A 16,273-nucleotide genomic window follows, 5' to 3' on the forward strand; every position below is an offset into this window, starting at 1 on the left:
TTAAATAACAGTCAAATGCATGGAGTGTGCAACTTAAAAAAGAAAAGCGGAGCAATTTATGTCTTCAAAATTTCTCTATGCTCCTCAAGGACATTTTCAACTCTTTACTTACATGGATTTCAATTAAGATAAACGACCTTGAAGTAAAATAGTCAGCTATTTCTGTACCCTCAGTCCTTCAAACATGTAAGCTGCCACAGGACATAGTTTTGAACTGTGTGGTTCAAACAAATCACTCTTGGAGGAGATGGAAAAAAAATGTAGAGCTCACACATGAAATAAAATTGACACCATTGAAAATTCTTTGTAAAAACATGAAATGTTTAAAATGTAATAAAAAATAGGCTGTTTCCTAATATCCTTTCTCTTTCTTCTTATAAGTTAGATCATTGCAAAAAGTTTTCAATTACCTTGCCTTTTATTTTTTAATTCCTTATTCTGTAAGTACTTTGCCAATTCTGTTTCCCCCTGTTCAAAAGTAAAGCACAAAAATCCATCTGTGCCACAAGCAGCCCAGCCCAGGGTCTGGTATTCTCTCACTCTCAGCACATGGTGCAGATGTTACTGCAGGTGTCACACACCTTAGGGAGTGGAAAAACAGAAGTGCCTTGAAAGCAAATGGAAACAGCTCCTGAGGAAAACTCTTGGAGTTGGCATTGCACCTCCACTAAAGCACATGATCCTCTAACAGTGTTTCCTCCATGTTCCATTGGTTTCAGATCTACTTTACTGCTCTGAAGAGGATGTAAAACAATCACTAAGGTGGCAGCCACTTGCACTTTATGCATCTGTAATGTCACAGCATGACTTCACTAAACCCTTTAGTACATTATTCCAAAAGTATTTTTAAAATTGGAAATAACCACCCACTTTCTAAAATATTGATTTATTACCATCAGCAAACTGATTAAATTTACTCTGGGGTACCAGGAACCACACAAAATTGAGTCACTGGCAACTTCTCTGGTAATTCAGAGAACTCAGGATGAGGAGCACATGAAAAGGTCAATCATTGTAGGCTTTACCTTGGGAAAGAATGCAGGCAATTACAGACCACCAGATATGCTCACATATACTGTTAAGATGCCAGGAAAAATGCTGAACCAATACTACTGGTAAGAATTTATGAAGACAGTCTAATGGCAAGGAGCACCATGCAGAGCCCAGAAACTCTCCCCAGTGCTAATGATTTACTGTAAGGCAAGAGGAGCTGGCCAGCACTTGATACAGCTTCACATTCCTAAGATGCCTGATTGTTTTCCCTAGTTAGGGACCATAAAGTTACAGTCTGGAAATTATTATAAAGCAGGATATGCATGTAATTGAAAAAATGATCCTCAAAGAGTCATCAGTAGCATTCAGTGGAGTAGTTTGAAATGCACTCTGTGAAGGAAAGCTGAAAAGACTGGGCTCACCTCCTGGGCTTCCAGGAAGTGAAAAACAACCCTTTCAACACAATGCAAGTGTAAAGAGGGAGAGTTCAAACCCTTTTCTCCTTCCAAGAGAGAAGTACTATTATTTGCCATGATTTGTAGCATGGAAGATTTCCAGCAAATAAGAACTTTTTTCATCTATTAATATAATCAAAAACTAGAGCAGACTGCAATCACTGGCAGTTTTAAAGATGTATTTGTCTAAAGGTCTGTCAAGAATGGTCTGTACAGATTTCATTCTGACTCAGAGTAGAGTTTCTGCTGTCCTAAAGAATGGCTTTGCATGTTTTTCTGCAATTGGCTGTATAACAATCAGAATGCTACTGACCAAATTCTTAAACTTTTTATTATTTCAGGCTTACACAAAGCAGGACTAACCAGTGGTGGTTCCTTGTGCTTTATCTTTCATGGTTATGCAGGCTATGAATGCTTTACTATTTAGTTGGCTAGGACAAACAGTAAACTGAGGGGAGGAGAAGAGAAATGAGACCAACTTTCATCTGCATAATGCAGAAATGATGTGCTGGATGTGGCTATTTCTTCTCTGGCTTCTCTAAAATCAGTATATTTATGTGTAAGTTTGATAATCATTCTACTTTCTAATTTCTTCCCTTGTATTATTCATACACAATTTATGTATTTGTATCCCAGGGAGCAGGAGAAACATGGTGGACATGGCTCATCACAGAAATACAACCACTTCTAATGATTTATTTTCAATTAATGTCTTTGCCATTTGTTATTTTGATGCAACTCACTCTGTATCCATCTTGTATGGCTTTCAAATATCTTGATCTGATTGAAAGATTTAACACTGTGATTTAAATTGAAGCACAGTAGCACATTTGGAACCAAAAGGCAGATAAATACCATGCCACAAAATGTTTTTCTTTGGGTTCGCTTAACTTCTTAATTTGAGATACTAGGAAGGTTAAAAATTAGTAATTTTTATTTCCCAGTTTCATAAAACAAATAGCAGGAGAATGCTAATACAGCTGAGTGTGAGGCTGACTGCACAAGATAAGTTAGTTATGAAATAAATTACATAGAAGTAAACAAATGCAATTTTCCTAAACATAAGACCCATCCTGAACCAAGAATTCAGAGATCACACAGGTATGTGTAAGGCACTGTTATGTGTGTTGTGCTTATCCTCTGTCCTTAAACTATCCAAGTAGCATAAATCCACATTGGATGCAAGGTGTAAATCACAACAAAAACATTTAAAACTCCAAGTCCATGAACATTCCAACACCTTGCTGCTGTGAGCCCAGCTGCTACAGGACAGAGCACAAGGGAAAGGGAACTGGAAAGAAACAGTTACTCAGTAGCTGTGGCTGACAATGAGGGGTCAGCTGAGGAATTTGAGACAGGGAACATAACTACAGAATGTAAAGCCTGCATTTCTGAATCTCTGTTTACAGGGAACATGCACACACCTGTATGGATGCCTTGGACACCCACAGCTGGGAGCTGCTCCCACAGCACAGGAGCCACACAAACCACACAATAAACAGGGGTTTATGAATGTGTGCTGATGCACTGAAAGAAGCAGAGTTCAAGCCCTTCTTACAGTGTCTATTATTTCATACTCAAAGGCTGGAACAGGATTTCTCAAATTCAAAATCACCCTCTGTTTAAGTCAGTGGCCTTTTACAAGACAAAAGAGGGGCCCTCAGCACCTGGTTTTGGCAGAGACTCAACTGGCAGCCTGACATTCTAAGAATCTATGCTCTGTTTGGATAAGCAGCTCTAAATTGCAGTTCACCTCCTGCCATCTGGGCTGCAGCCCACTGCTGCTGCTGGAACACTTTCCAGAGGTACTTACACTCCTCGCTCTCCACTCCTGCATAGTTGCCAACTTCTTTGAAGCTGATGTTTCCCAAATGCAATATTCCTGCCACTATCTGCAGTACCAATGCCTGCTCCTCTGCAAAGATCCCAATCACACTCATTGCATGCTGGGAAGAAAAACAAACAAATCTGCATCAGTCGGAGAGACTCTTGTCTTAGAAATCCTTTTACAATGTTGGTGTTAAAAAGTAGTGTTATTCAAAGCAATTCAGATTCCTAACACAATCAAGTTTCATTAAAGCTGAACTTTCAAAGGGTACCAGCTGTTCTACTTCAGCATTTCTGTATTTTTTAAAATTAAACACAGAAGCATCTACACTTTTTAGAACATGCATTAACAAACTAAGTTCTGGAAAATATAAACACCTGTTCTAAAGCGTCACACTAAAAATAATTAGTTTTATTGCAAACCGGGAAACAAGGAACCTAAGAGACAATGATTTTATTCCTTCTACACAGTCAGTTTACCCACCAAGACTAAGAACTGTGAAGCTGTACTGAATTACTCTAAAACACAGCCCAGTGTCTGGCTTAGGCTGTGAATTTCAGCCTAGAAAATTCCCAGCACTCCTGGGTTTTGGAGTTCTGAGTACATGACAACTTACAGAATGTCTTCTCAACAAACTGTTTTTCTAAAGTATCAAATAAGCTCCAATACAACAGTAACAATTATTTTTTAGGCCTTTAAATGTGCTACATACATAGATGTGTTAATACATCTACTTTAAATAGTAAATTCCTAAGAACAGGATACCAGCAGTTGGCAAGTCACACAATGAACTGGCAGCAGCTCTGGCTAAAGATCCCTGATCTGTGTTTTCACACTCCCTTTCTCCAGCTTTTCAGCTGTACTGTTTTAAATAAGCATGGAAGGTCAGCCAGCACTGGTAATTCAGCTAAAACAGAGCACTCTTTGATAATTTTCCTCTAATTCAAGTTCCTCCTTGTGTTTGCATTTTCACCTTTTTCATACTCCAGATTATCTGTACAAGTTAAATTTCATTAAATTTGCATCCTTCTGAAAAAGAACAAACTGAAAATCACAACAGCTTTCTACAAAACCTGTCTTCAGGGTTAACTTACTCTAGTTGTATTTTGCCTTGAGGAGGAGGTAAGTTATATCTACATTAATTTCTCATTCCCACATTAGCAGATCAACATCTTTGCTAAAAATGAACAGTGAAATGAACATACATCCACCACTATGTAAATCATACAGTAAAGAACTCACCAGTGTTTCTTGGAAATCTGATTTGTCATTGATGTCATCCACTTTGTAGGACCCAGAGAGACTCAGATAGTAATAGTAGTCCATACTGGTAATGCCAAGGCTGCTTTTTTGTTCTGAGGAGGCCCCTTCAATGAGCTGCAGAATAAAAACCCCCACATTAGGGATCACCCAACAATCTCAGTAGAGATGAGCAGGTCAGAAACAGGTGACTGAGCCTGGGATTACTGGGAGAGATATGGCTGGTGCTGTGCCAGGGATGAACCCTTCCTAACTTCTGGTAATTGCTTCACCCAAAAGACCAGGCTCTCAATTCCATTCCCACAAATGGTTTAGTTCTAACTTCACAACTAATAAATAACTAAAAATGTGACTGCCTTGAATGCCTTCCATTATCTTTAACTCATTAAGAAAAGGCAAAATGGGTTTTCCATCCACAATGTGTTCCCTAACTGCTTAGCAGGGATCTGTTTTCCACACCTGCTGCAAGGCAGGCACAGCTGACAGCACATTCAGAAAGCATCACCTGTGGCTCTCTGTGAGGACAAGCACCCTTCACACTCCTCAGACCTGTGCAAAGGCCCTGCAGCCATGCACAGACATGGGAGGAACAAACACAAAACAGAGCTGTCAAAACCCCACAGTCTCCTAACCCTTGTGTCAAACAACCTCTCCAGGCCACAGGAAAAGCAGCAGGACAGGACAAATTGTACATACACCTCACAAAAGGAGAACACAGCTCCTGGAGCAATTCCAGCACCAACTCAGCTTTCCCTCCTGGCAAAGGCACTTCAACTTACAACTTACAAGCTCACTTACAAAGCTCTGGCTTGGCCCTAGTTTTGTAGAGCTTAATCAGCAGCATTCCAGCAGGTGAGGACCATGCACATCAAAGACCACTGAAGGCCAGAAAAATCTTTTCAAACACAAAAACTGGGATACATGGACAATTGAACAAAGTATTATCATAAATGTCTCAGAAAAATAAACTGACAATCAGATTTCTCTGTCACAGGAAGTATAGGCTAATACAGATATATATAAACTGGCCTCTCTCTCTATATATATATAGGCCAGTTTAAATAGAAAACTGCTGAAAAGTTCTCATTTTCTATTATATTCTCCTAGACTTTTCCAGATGGGAACTCACAATGAGTTTCCAAGCAAGGCTTTGAAATACTGCAATATTGAGTTCTGAAAGGCAGCCAGGCAGGTCCTATGGCAGATGGTGTCTCACCATGCTACTGAGCTTCCCAGCAGAGACCAGGTTACCTCTGCAGTGTGCACTCAAATCTCACTGCTTGGAGAACTGTTCAGTCAAAAGGAGAAACAGGTCCTAGATACTTTACATAACTCCAAAAGGACTTAGACACTTCTGACCTGATAAAAAATGTGAAAACTCCTCTCTCCAGGATTCCTCATTACAACTCGAGACTTTTCCAGTAAGAAGTTGGAGATTTTCCCTCCATCTGGTTCTCCACCTGGACTAAACTGTATTTCAAAGTATTTCCCCTGCAACAAATAATTCAAGCTGTTAAATGATTAGTAAATGCAAATTCAAAATTGTGCACTTGTACTGTATTCCAAGCAAGGTTACAAGGGTATTTCATCTTTATGGATACCTCAAGGTATAACCTAAGCTCAGACTCTTGAACCACCACATATTTTCTGCATTTATACAGGTCAATATTAACACATCCCATGTTAATGCAAATGTAGAGAGGAAATCAGTGGCTTCTCTTCACTGCTGAGACTCTTGATCAGTATAAAGGGAACCTTGAGGCTCACCTAAACAGCAGGTCAGCTCAACAGATTTACAACCAACAGCAAACTGTTCTGCCTGGAAGCAAAGGTCTCTTGCTTTCAGGGAGACATTAACTGCATTAGCACTCATGTTAGCCAAAGAACACATCTCAAATTATTAAAGCCTATGTGTAACCTTTTCAAATGGAACCTCTGGTGTGCAATTTAGTGAGCAGTCACTTCATGAGATTATCTTGACCCTTCTCGAATGACAGACTGCCTGTATAATGTTAGTAAAGGCTGCAGCCTTGGTACTTCAAATACTGTACCCAGTACATATAGAGAAAGAAATGCAGGGGAAAAAAAACTATACAGAAGCCTCTGATATCCACCGTGGTTTAAAACACACTTTATATCTTTTTCTATCTTTATATCTTATTGGCATTTACCTGACCTGTAGTAAATTGATGGTATACCCCTGAACACTGTCTCTGTAACAGCACACAAGAGTAAAGTCATCTCGAAGGTAGAAGGACTTACAAATCTGCTGGAGTTGTTGTTCCGTACAGTTTTTGCGTTCCCAAAGGCCTCCAGTAAAGGGTTGGATTGTAGAATAATATCTTTAACATGCTGAAATTTTAGGAAATGAAAGAAATGCAAATTCAGAAATAGATATTTTTAAAGTTCTTACAGCTTTTCTAAAACACACCCCCCATGAGATATAAATGATATATTAAAAAGGCAAGAAATCCTGCATCTGTAAAAAAATTCTCTTGATCATATAAGAATAGAATACAACAATTTTTCTTCCAGAGCTTTTTCTTCTAGAGCTTTTCGTTCCTATTTTTGAGGAAAATCCTACAGAATTAAACAAAATGCCTGAGGCTAAAACCTGGTTCTTCTGTGCATTGTTCTGCCAATCAACACAGCCAATAAACTGATCTGTTTTTTTCATCCTCTTCATTTCAAATCATACTTACACATGAGCATCTAATTTTTTGGGGGGGTCTGGAACCACAATCAATGAAGTCAGAGTAGCAATGAAATTTAGGAATCTGCCAGTGCTTCAGCAATCTGTTTTGGGATCACTGATCATGATACTGACCACTTAGGTTTCAGTATTACTGTGTATCAACTCACCTGTACTTTAGGACCACCTCCTGAAATTTTGGAGATATAACTCATGATATATTTGGCAGCTACAGTCTTTCCAGCACCACTTTCGCCACTACAGAAAAAGAAACACAAAAATGTACATGTTAGTTTTTAATTAACTCTACAGTGGGGTAATTTGAAGTTCATCTTGTCCAACCAAGGTGAAGTACCTTAATTAAATACAGCACACTCAGACTGAGTAACCTGGTAGTACAGACTGTGATGCAGTGTGGTAGCATGGGACTGGGATATGTTTGTGAGTACAGAACTCTGAATACACCATCCTGCATCGACACCAGAACCTCTGTGAGACTCCAAGGTCAGAAAAGTACACGCACTGAGAAACATCTACTGAAACCAAGATGCTCAAAAGAGAGGTAAAGACTCAATTCCCATCTACATTTAGGGGGATTTCAGGTCCTGACACAAAAACTAATTTGAAAATCTGAGCTGTGCATGCCATGCCAGATACCTACTTCATTTTAGTAGTTTTTTGTTTTAGTTGTTCCTGAATAAAATAATGAGGCATTATTAATCACATCCTGAGTGACGGAAGAACTGCCTTCCTGCTCCTATGCCTCTTGACACAGGGTACAAGAAGCCTTACTATCCCATACTAGCTCTCACAATTCCTTCCTTCCTTCCTTTATAATAACTCACTTCAATGGTGAATGGTGTTTACACCAGCAGCAGCTTTGCCTTCTTGCAATCAGTAAGTTTCTCAGGAGGGAAAGAAGACTGGCATGGCAGGCAACCCAACCTCCCTTCACTTCATCCCTTAAAGCTTCTGCCCTTCATTTCAACAAAATTCCTCCAGACTTTGTAAGCCTTGGTGCAAATCAGCTCTGACATTAATGCATTTCCCATGAGCAGGACAACTACACCAGAGCAAAAAGAACAACACACAGATGTTGGGTCAACACCACAAGAAGAGCTAAAATAGTTTTCTCTTTGGTGAAAACCTGTGCTGTCTTTAAACTCCTGAATAATTTCGGTGAATGTTGTTGACTCTTCCATCCTGCGCCCACTTGTTCCTGGATATGGATCAAATGCACATCTTTTCCTGCACAAACTTCAGCTGCATCTGCCAAAGAAACATCAGCATGTCCTGTACAGGAAAGGGACTCACTGAGAACAACTCAGACCTCTTTATCAGCATGACTAATAGACACATTTTTAAAGGTTTCATTCTGGAAAAACTCCCCAAACTGCCAAGCTGCAAATGTGATTTTACATCTTTAAAGCTTCCAAACAATACAGAAATACTGAAAGGCTCTTTTAAATTATTTTCCCAGAAATGTTTTCATGCTTTTGTCTTCTCTTGACTACAGTTTTATAGATCAAACTGAAAACTTGAAAGGGTGAAAAAGTACTTACTGAGCATCCATCTGTGGAGCACAGACCATGATTATTATTATTATTCTTCTGAGTCACCTTTTCCTAACAATCAAGAACGCCTGTATTATGCATATCTACTACATTCACAGGGACAGACTTTGATGAATGGCAAACTGCTTTTAAAAGTTCAAATCATGAATAGTTCAATAATTAAAATAACATTTCTTTAAAATCTGCTGGCAGTAAATTTGTTCTTCCTGTTGTAAAACCAGACAAACCAACTGAACCTGAATCATACTCTAAGCTTACAAATTGCAGTTTTCAGATGAATACAGGGGAGAATCCAAGGCCAAACACTGAATAAATCTGATCAGGTACTATTTATCACACTGTAAAAATATAACACATTTCTGTAAGCTTTTCTTCAATGCATCCATTATCCTTCTCCTCCTTGCTCAAATTAAGTGAGGCTTGTATTTCTTATTCCATAGTCTCTGCCACAGAACTGCCCTGGAGCAATAAAGCTCTGTTTTATTGTTAGTGGTATTGCAAAGTGGTCCTTTCTAGTAAATTAACTTGGCCAAAAGCTTTCCAGAGTTTCTCTAGATTTATGCATGCATACACTGTTTTTCAGTTTTAGGTTTTTATTGATCAAAGACCAGCAAATTGCTCCAATTAAACTAGAATAAAACAAGAAGATGCATTATTTATGAACCTAAGTAGCTTTATCTGATGGGATGGTATCCTGCCCCCAGTAAAGCTCAGGTATTCAAATGGAACAGGGAAATTGTGCTATTCCTGCCAAATGGTTCTCATGCAGCTGCTTCATATAAATCTTATTGCTCTGCTGCTATTAACACTATTTTAAGAAGATCTAAGAATCATCTAACTTGGAAGTTTGAAGTATGTTGAAAGTCTGGAGGTTTTCAGAGCTTGAAAAAATTCTTAAAATGGCTTAAAGTGGACTCTGTGTGTGACAATTTCCTCAGAGACTTTTCTTGCTAAAAATAAAACTAGCACATAATCTCAATCACTAACAAAAATTATAATGCTTTGAAAGATATATTGTTTCTTCTAGCACTATTTGCCACTTCAGAAAAATGACATTTTCTTCCACAAAGTCAATTAATACTTAGCTCAAATCAGACTAAGACTACAAACACAGAAGGAAATGTTTTCCTGCTCCTTGCTTCCTTCCCAGAGGAAACAATCAGTAATTAGAGAACCAAGATCCAATACACAGCATCATCCTTCTCTATAAAATTAATTTTCTGAGTGACAATTAACATGGTATCCATGGCTGTAGAACAATACAAGTCATGCTTATCTACATTGCCAGGACAATGTAGACATTTTAATACCAAATATTTATAAAGAACTCTTGGATCTGCCAGTAAAGAACACTGTATATGTAAAATACTCTGATGTGTTTGGATAAGTTTTCTAGTTTGTTTACACAGAAAATTTACTTTCTGCAATTATGTTCAGAGAAACCTCAGTAGCATGATTTCAGTGAAATATTTCTCCCTTCTGAATCAGAGCTTTAACCTAACTTTTCTTACAGTGTTAGACCTATGTTTCTACCACTTCCTCATTAAAACTCAGCCATATTTCCAGTCAGGTTCTCTCCAGACTGATCAGCTATTTAAGTCTTCTGGAAAGCTGAGATATAGAAGCTGACTAGAAATCTCATACTGAATTTTGAACTTAATAGATTTAAGATAGACATGAGCTGTTCACTAAAAGCAGTTCAAGCAGTAAATGATCTTTTCATTAACTCCTATTTGTAGTACATAAGATGTATTGTCATTTCAGATATTATTAATGCAGTCATTATACACTGCTTTCCTGGACTCAAATGTTGCCACACAAATGGCAAATGCAAACTAAAACTACAAACAAGAAAATCTGCTTTAAAGCAATGGCTTTTAATCTCCTGGCAGGGATCACAGAACCAAAGTGAAAATACAGACCTCAGCTTTATAGAAAGGTAGAACCATAACATGCTAGAAATGCATTTATTGCTACATGATAGAAAAATACTAATCATAACCTCCACTCTCTCAGTTAAAGGACAGTGATAGCCCAAAAGGAATTAGAAACACAAGAGACAATTTTTCATAATTAAAATCTTGAGTGGACAACCCCTTGTTGACAGTCTGGAAGGGCTGCCACGCCACACAGGGCAGAAATGCCAACAGTCTCTTGAATTGCCACTGACAAACTTAGTTCAAGAAAGGTCTAAATTAAATATCATGCCTCAGTAAAACATCAAGTGAATGAGAAATGAAGCCCAGTGTGGCTGTGTCACCCCTGTGAGTGAACTTGCTCTGCACTCCTGCCTGGGCACACAGAGCCAGGGAAGAGCTGGGGCCACTGCTCCCTCTTCCCACCTAAGCACACCCTGCTCCTGGACTCAGCCCAGCCCATGAATCATCTCATTGTTCATTTACTCTGCAGCAGCCATGCAAAGCAGCTCAGCTGGGATTAGACATGTGCACATGGAACTTTCTTAACACCTATGCAAATATGCTGGAATTACTCAGCTAATGAAAAAGCCTTCCCTGGCCTTGGAAAGGTTGTTGGGTAACAGTTTTTCTTTTTAAATTAGTATTATCATATGAAAAGAGGTTATTTTTGGTTGCCATCTATTCACCATTTCAGAGAATTCATTTTCTTTTGGATCTGCTTTCCCAGTTCATTCACTGACTTTTGAGTTTTTCTAGAGGATGAGTTTTTCTATCAGTGTCTAAATGCATTTGGAATTAATGCTCCAGGTAAAAGGAGCTCTGCCTACCTTAGGGCCCCTCTTCACCTGCCTGGAACCACAGATCTTGTCTGTGGGATGCATGTCCCCTCCCAGGCTTGCAGGCAGATGCCACAGGTATCCAAAGCACACGGTGAGAGGGCACAGCAGTGTGCACCTGCCCCCTCCCCAGCACCCTTCTGTCTCCATTCCTGAGGCTCCATATGCAACAGCAGCCACACTGAGCCTTTGTCATCTGGCTGGGAACAGGGCCAGTCTACACCTTATTTCTTACCTTCTGTCTTTGCAGGAAAATCTCCTACTTTGACACGGAAAAACCTGGTTAAGTTTTATCTGGTTCTGTTCCCTCTGTTCTACCAGGGATTTTCAGTGGAGTCACTCAGATATTCAGGCTAGTTATGAAGCAGAGATGCAAGAAGCACCTCACTATAACCATATTATCATCACTCATCTCCCACAGGACAATTTTTCACAGAAAAATTATATTTCACTGAACACAAAGGTTCATTTGGAACTGTTTATGCTCAGCAGCTTTCACTGTGGTAATGACAACAGACAGCTGTGTCTCAGTTTTTTGAGGAAAAAACTTAGGGGCAGAAATGGTAAAGCCCCTGGCAGCTATTATGTGAAACTGATGGAGTGGAAGCAGACTCTAAGTTAGGCAGAACATTCATTTCAGTCAAGAGCTGCAGCATCCTGGAAGCTGCCATTCTGCAGCAGTTTCAGTGCCTTCTGGTCCACACAACAAAACATAAAGCAAGCAAACTCCAAACTTCAAGAAATTTCCTCCCAAAGCCAGCCCTGGTTGTTGGAAATAGTGATGACATTATATCAGAAAATACAAGCAGTATCTAAACAGTTTAAATCAAATGTGGTCCAAAAGATTAAAATATCGAATTTAGTGAGCAGCTGAGTTACTTATTATTTATAAAAAGAATTCTAAAGCGTCAAAAATCATAACGAAAACTACTTGTAAGCCTAGCCCACAGTTTCTACAGTGTTTGTAATAAAAATATCAAAGGAAAAATAAATGTGTATGCAGAAAAAAAGTCCCTGAAATGTCCCTTGCAAACATGATCCTTCTTGTTTCAGTTTTGCACTAATTTCAATTAACACCTGCAGACTTTGAATAGGCTGGGCACACACAGAGAAGTTTCACTCTGCACATACAAAATGTACATTCCTAAGAGCATTCAAGTACATCATCACCCAGTGCTCAAGAACAAGAACTCTCATGTAAAATTAAAGCTCTAAGTTTGTATCTCAGATCTCTCTCAATGTGACTCTCAGCATGCATTGCATTGTGGGGCATAGCACAGGATCAAAAAATAGGGGTTTTATTCACAATCCACAACAGCTCAAAGATTTGCACTATATATTTAGCTTCATGTGAAACATCCCACTCTCTGGGATGTTACTTTATGCCAAAAGCAAAATCCCAATTTTACCCATTCCTAACAGGTCAGAGAACAATTCAGCCAGCCCAGTGAAGGCAGGAGAGCTCTGGGCTTTTTGTTTCCTTTATCCCAGGGGCCCAGGAGCAGGGAGGCCCTCCTTGGACCCAGCAAACTGTTACCACCTGCTTGGCCTTCCCAGGTGTAAAATCCCTGCACAGCCCTGGGGATGGGCAAAGGGCAGCTCCAGGTGCTCTGCCCTGCACCCCCAGCAGCCCTGTCAGGAGGGCAGAGGGTCCCAGCTCCAGGATCCTGCAGTTCTTGCTCCCTACACATTTTCTTTTATCACACACCACCTATAAAACCCACAGATGTGAACAAAGCAGAACTCTGGTCCCAAAATTCACTTTGACTGTCACTTAAATAATGCCTGTCATTAAAAAAAGTTTAGTAAGAATTCTACAGTGAATTCCATTGCTTAATAATTAAAATAGATTAACAATGAAGACAAAATTAATTTCCCAGTATCTCTCGCCTTTTGTCTCTGAGTGAATGCAAGCAGAATTCCAAAAGGAACAAAAGACCATGATAAATGCAGTCCAAGTGGGATTGCTGGATTTAACAGTATCTGGCTGTACAGCTGTTAATGCAGCCCCCTCATGCAGTCATTCAAGCTGTTGTAATTCTGGCATTGGACAAGAAGCTGGCTGTGTGAGTAAGAGATTTCTTGTGGTTAAGTTGTCATCAGGATTTTACTGGAAAACAAAAAGAAGGGTCAGAAAATTCTGGCTACCCCAGAAAATCCCAAAATGTGGATGTGGACAGAGGATTTTTCATGAGATAATAAACTTTTCTGCTTCATCAAGTTAAAACACCAGAAGAAGATGAAATATTTTTTACCCATCTTTTTCTTACCTAATAATGACACACTGATTCTCTCTGTCAATAATCATGTTTCTGTACATGCTGTCTGCAAGAGCATAAATATGTGGTGGGTTTTCATATTGTGCCTAGGAGTGGAAATAAAGAATAATTTGTCAAGACAGCATTAAAAAATGCAGAAACGGCAAAATAAATTTGTATTTAAATGGGAAGAGTTATTTCTCTGGAAAAAGTAATTCCAAATAGCACTTTATAGTGAATTTTCCCCAAGAATTCTTTGGTACATTTAATAAAAACAAACTAAAGTCTCTAGACTTTGCTAGTGAACTTTCTCTCATCCATAATTTTCTCCTAGAAATACCCTGTTCTAAAAATGGCTTCTGCTGGAAATGTATTACTTGTCCAAAGGACACACACAATTTTATCCTATCCCACCAGCAGTGATGTGCTAACAATGCTGTCCCCCAGCAGCACTCAGAGCCTGGTGCCTCAGGTCCCATTTTCATCCATCCAAACCCAACAGCTGCCCTGAGTGGACACACCCAACTCAAGCAGGAAATTGAATTTTAAGTCCCTGATTGTATTGTATTGTGCTAACTCACTCTTCAAGATCTATTTTCAAAAGTGGCATCTAATTTTGGCACCTCCCTTGTTTTATTGTTCTTGTCCAGTTAGAGAGTTCTGAAATCACAGTCCCCAAATCCACTAATGGCCATTTTGTGCATATGACAGCTTAAAAACTGCCTTTGCAGGAGCAGGGACATGTCAAGGAGTGATACCTAATATGGATTAGAGCTAATCAATGCAAATATTTTCTTGAAATACTGATCTTGCATGGCAGGGAGTTCAATCTGAGTACTCAGTCTATGGCAATGACCACCTGCCAAGTTCTCCCAGGCCAGCACAATGGTAGCAAACCCAGAAACAAACTCTTCCCAGAGTAAAACTGTACAGGATAATATTTCCAAGCCCCTGAATACTGCACAATATTTTAGACTGTTTTACTTACTGCTCCTTGGTACATTTCAATTTCCTTTTCCCCAAAATATGGCATTTGCTTGAAAGGATTCACAGAGATTAGTACAGAGCCAATGTATGTCTGCATTCAAAAGAAGTTAAGGTAACAACAGTTTCATAAAGCATCATCTTACTACTAACAACAAAGAACTTTTCCCCCTATTACATAATACTTCAAAAAATAGTAAAAACCACCACAGCTTAGAACAATTGTTAATAAAAATTAAATTAGCAGGCTTACAAGAACATATTCAATTGGAATATTTTTGTATTATCTTATTTTAGAATAAGCTAAGTACAGAACCATGTATTAAAGGCCAAAACATGACACACCTTGAATAAAAATACAGAAAGGAAATGGCACATTTGAACTGGTTTTAGTCCTTTGTAACTGAAGAGATCATATTGTCAGTATTAGACAATATTGGTTTGACCTTTGCAGAATACAGTGCAGTGACACATTCTGATCTCACAGGACAGTGCTGAGCAAGCAGAGCTGCATGGAAAGGCCACTGCTGAGCTAAATGAGACAATTACTCAGCTGCATGCACTGGGGGTGCTGGGGAGATTGGGTAATTCAGTCTGTGCTGTTATTTTATGAGTGAAACTATTAACAGTCCCTCAGAGTCCTCTCCTGCAGGCTGCCCTGCACCACGACACTCAATTTCAAGCCATTATTTGATTTTTTGCAACATTTTTAATACAGTATTTCATCATTCTACATTCAGCTGCACATGCTCTGCATTTCAAATACTTCACAAACCTTTGGAACTACAGCTGCAGTGTCCACATAGGAAGCACCTGATAGTAATTCACAGGTATCACTATCACTTTCACTGAGCTGGGAGTTAGCCATGAGCCCACACCTATGGGTCCAAAATGTTGTACTGCAGGTTTCAATAACAATCTGGAATTGTTCACAGGCAAACTTGCTATCTAAGCTTTCTATCCAAAGCAGGAAAATTGACAAATCTCTCCTGCTGGATTGTACTATGTAGGAACCTCCTACTGTGGTGCCAAAAGGTAACATGTTAGAGAAGAACTAGAACTCAATGGACATAATTTCTGTAATATTAATTTGCAATGCTTTCTTCATACATTTTTAATTTAATTCAAAACAAGTGACAACATCTGGGTCTTGGATATAACAGATCAATTACTCATTGTGTCAGTATAAACACTTGAAGTGACAGTTTTCTGTTGGTAAACAATACCAGCATTTTCTGGGTTGATTCTGTCATCTCTGTACAATGTAGCACTGAGAAATGTTCATTCATGGGTGGACACACAAACAATTCAAATATTCAAGAGATGATCTTCAACTTTGAATGAAAAGCCTTCACAGAATTGCAAAAGGAGTCTTTCTCCCAACATAAGGGAAGACTGATCCCTCAATGTGACCACCAGTCCCCTTGGAAAACACTCTTATTTCTGTCTTCAGTAGAAAGATCATCTCCATGTT

The 16,273-nt window shown here is 39.1% G+C and overlaps 1 protein-coding gene across 1 annotated transcript in view; it reads right to left on the reverse strand.

The window, feature by feature from the left end:
- The window catches only part of MYO1E (myosin IE), a 76,954-nt gene that overhangs the window by 28,743 nt on the left and 31,938 nt on the right, over positions 1-16,273 (reverse strand). The window contains 7 exon segments of the mRNA XM_054642026.2: positions 3,262-3,394; positions 4,519-4,653; positions 5,896-6,027; positions 6,799-6,888; positions 7,399-7,486; positions 13,828-13,922; positions 14,804-14,893. Of these exon segments, the coding sequence (XP_054498001.2) occupies positions 3,262-3,394; positions 4,519-4,653; positions 5,896-6,027; positions 6,799-6,888; positions 7,399-7,486; positions 13,828-13,922; positions 14,804-14,893 (763 nt within the window).

This window comes from Agelaius phoeniceus, chromosome 13, assembly GCF_051311805.1.
Source record: "Agelaius phoeniceus isolate bAgePho1 chromosome 13, bAgePho1.hap1, whole genome shotgun sequence".
NCBI classification, from domain to species: Eukaryota; Metazoa; Chordata; class Aves; order Passeriformes; family Icteridae; genus Agelaius; species Agelaius phoeniceus.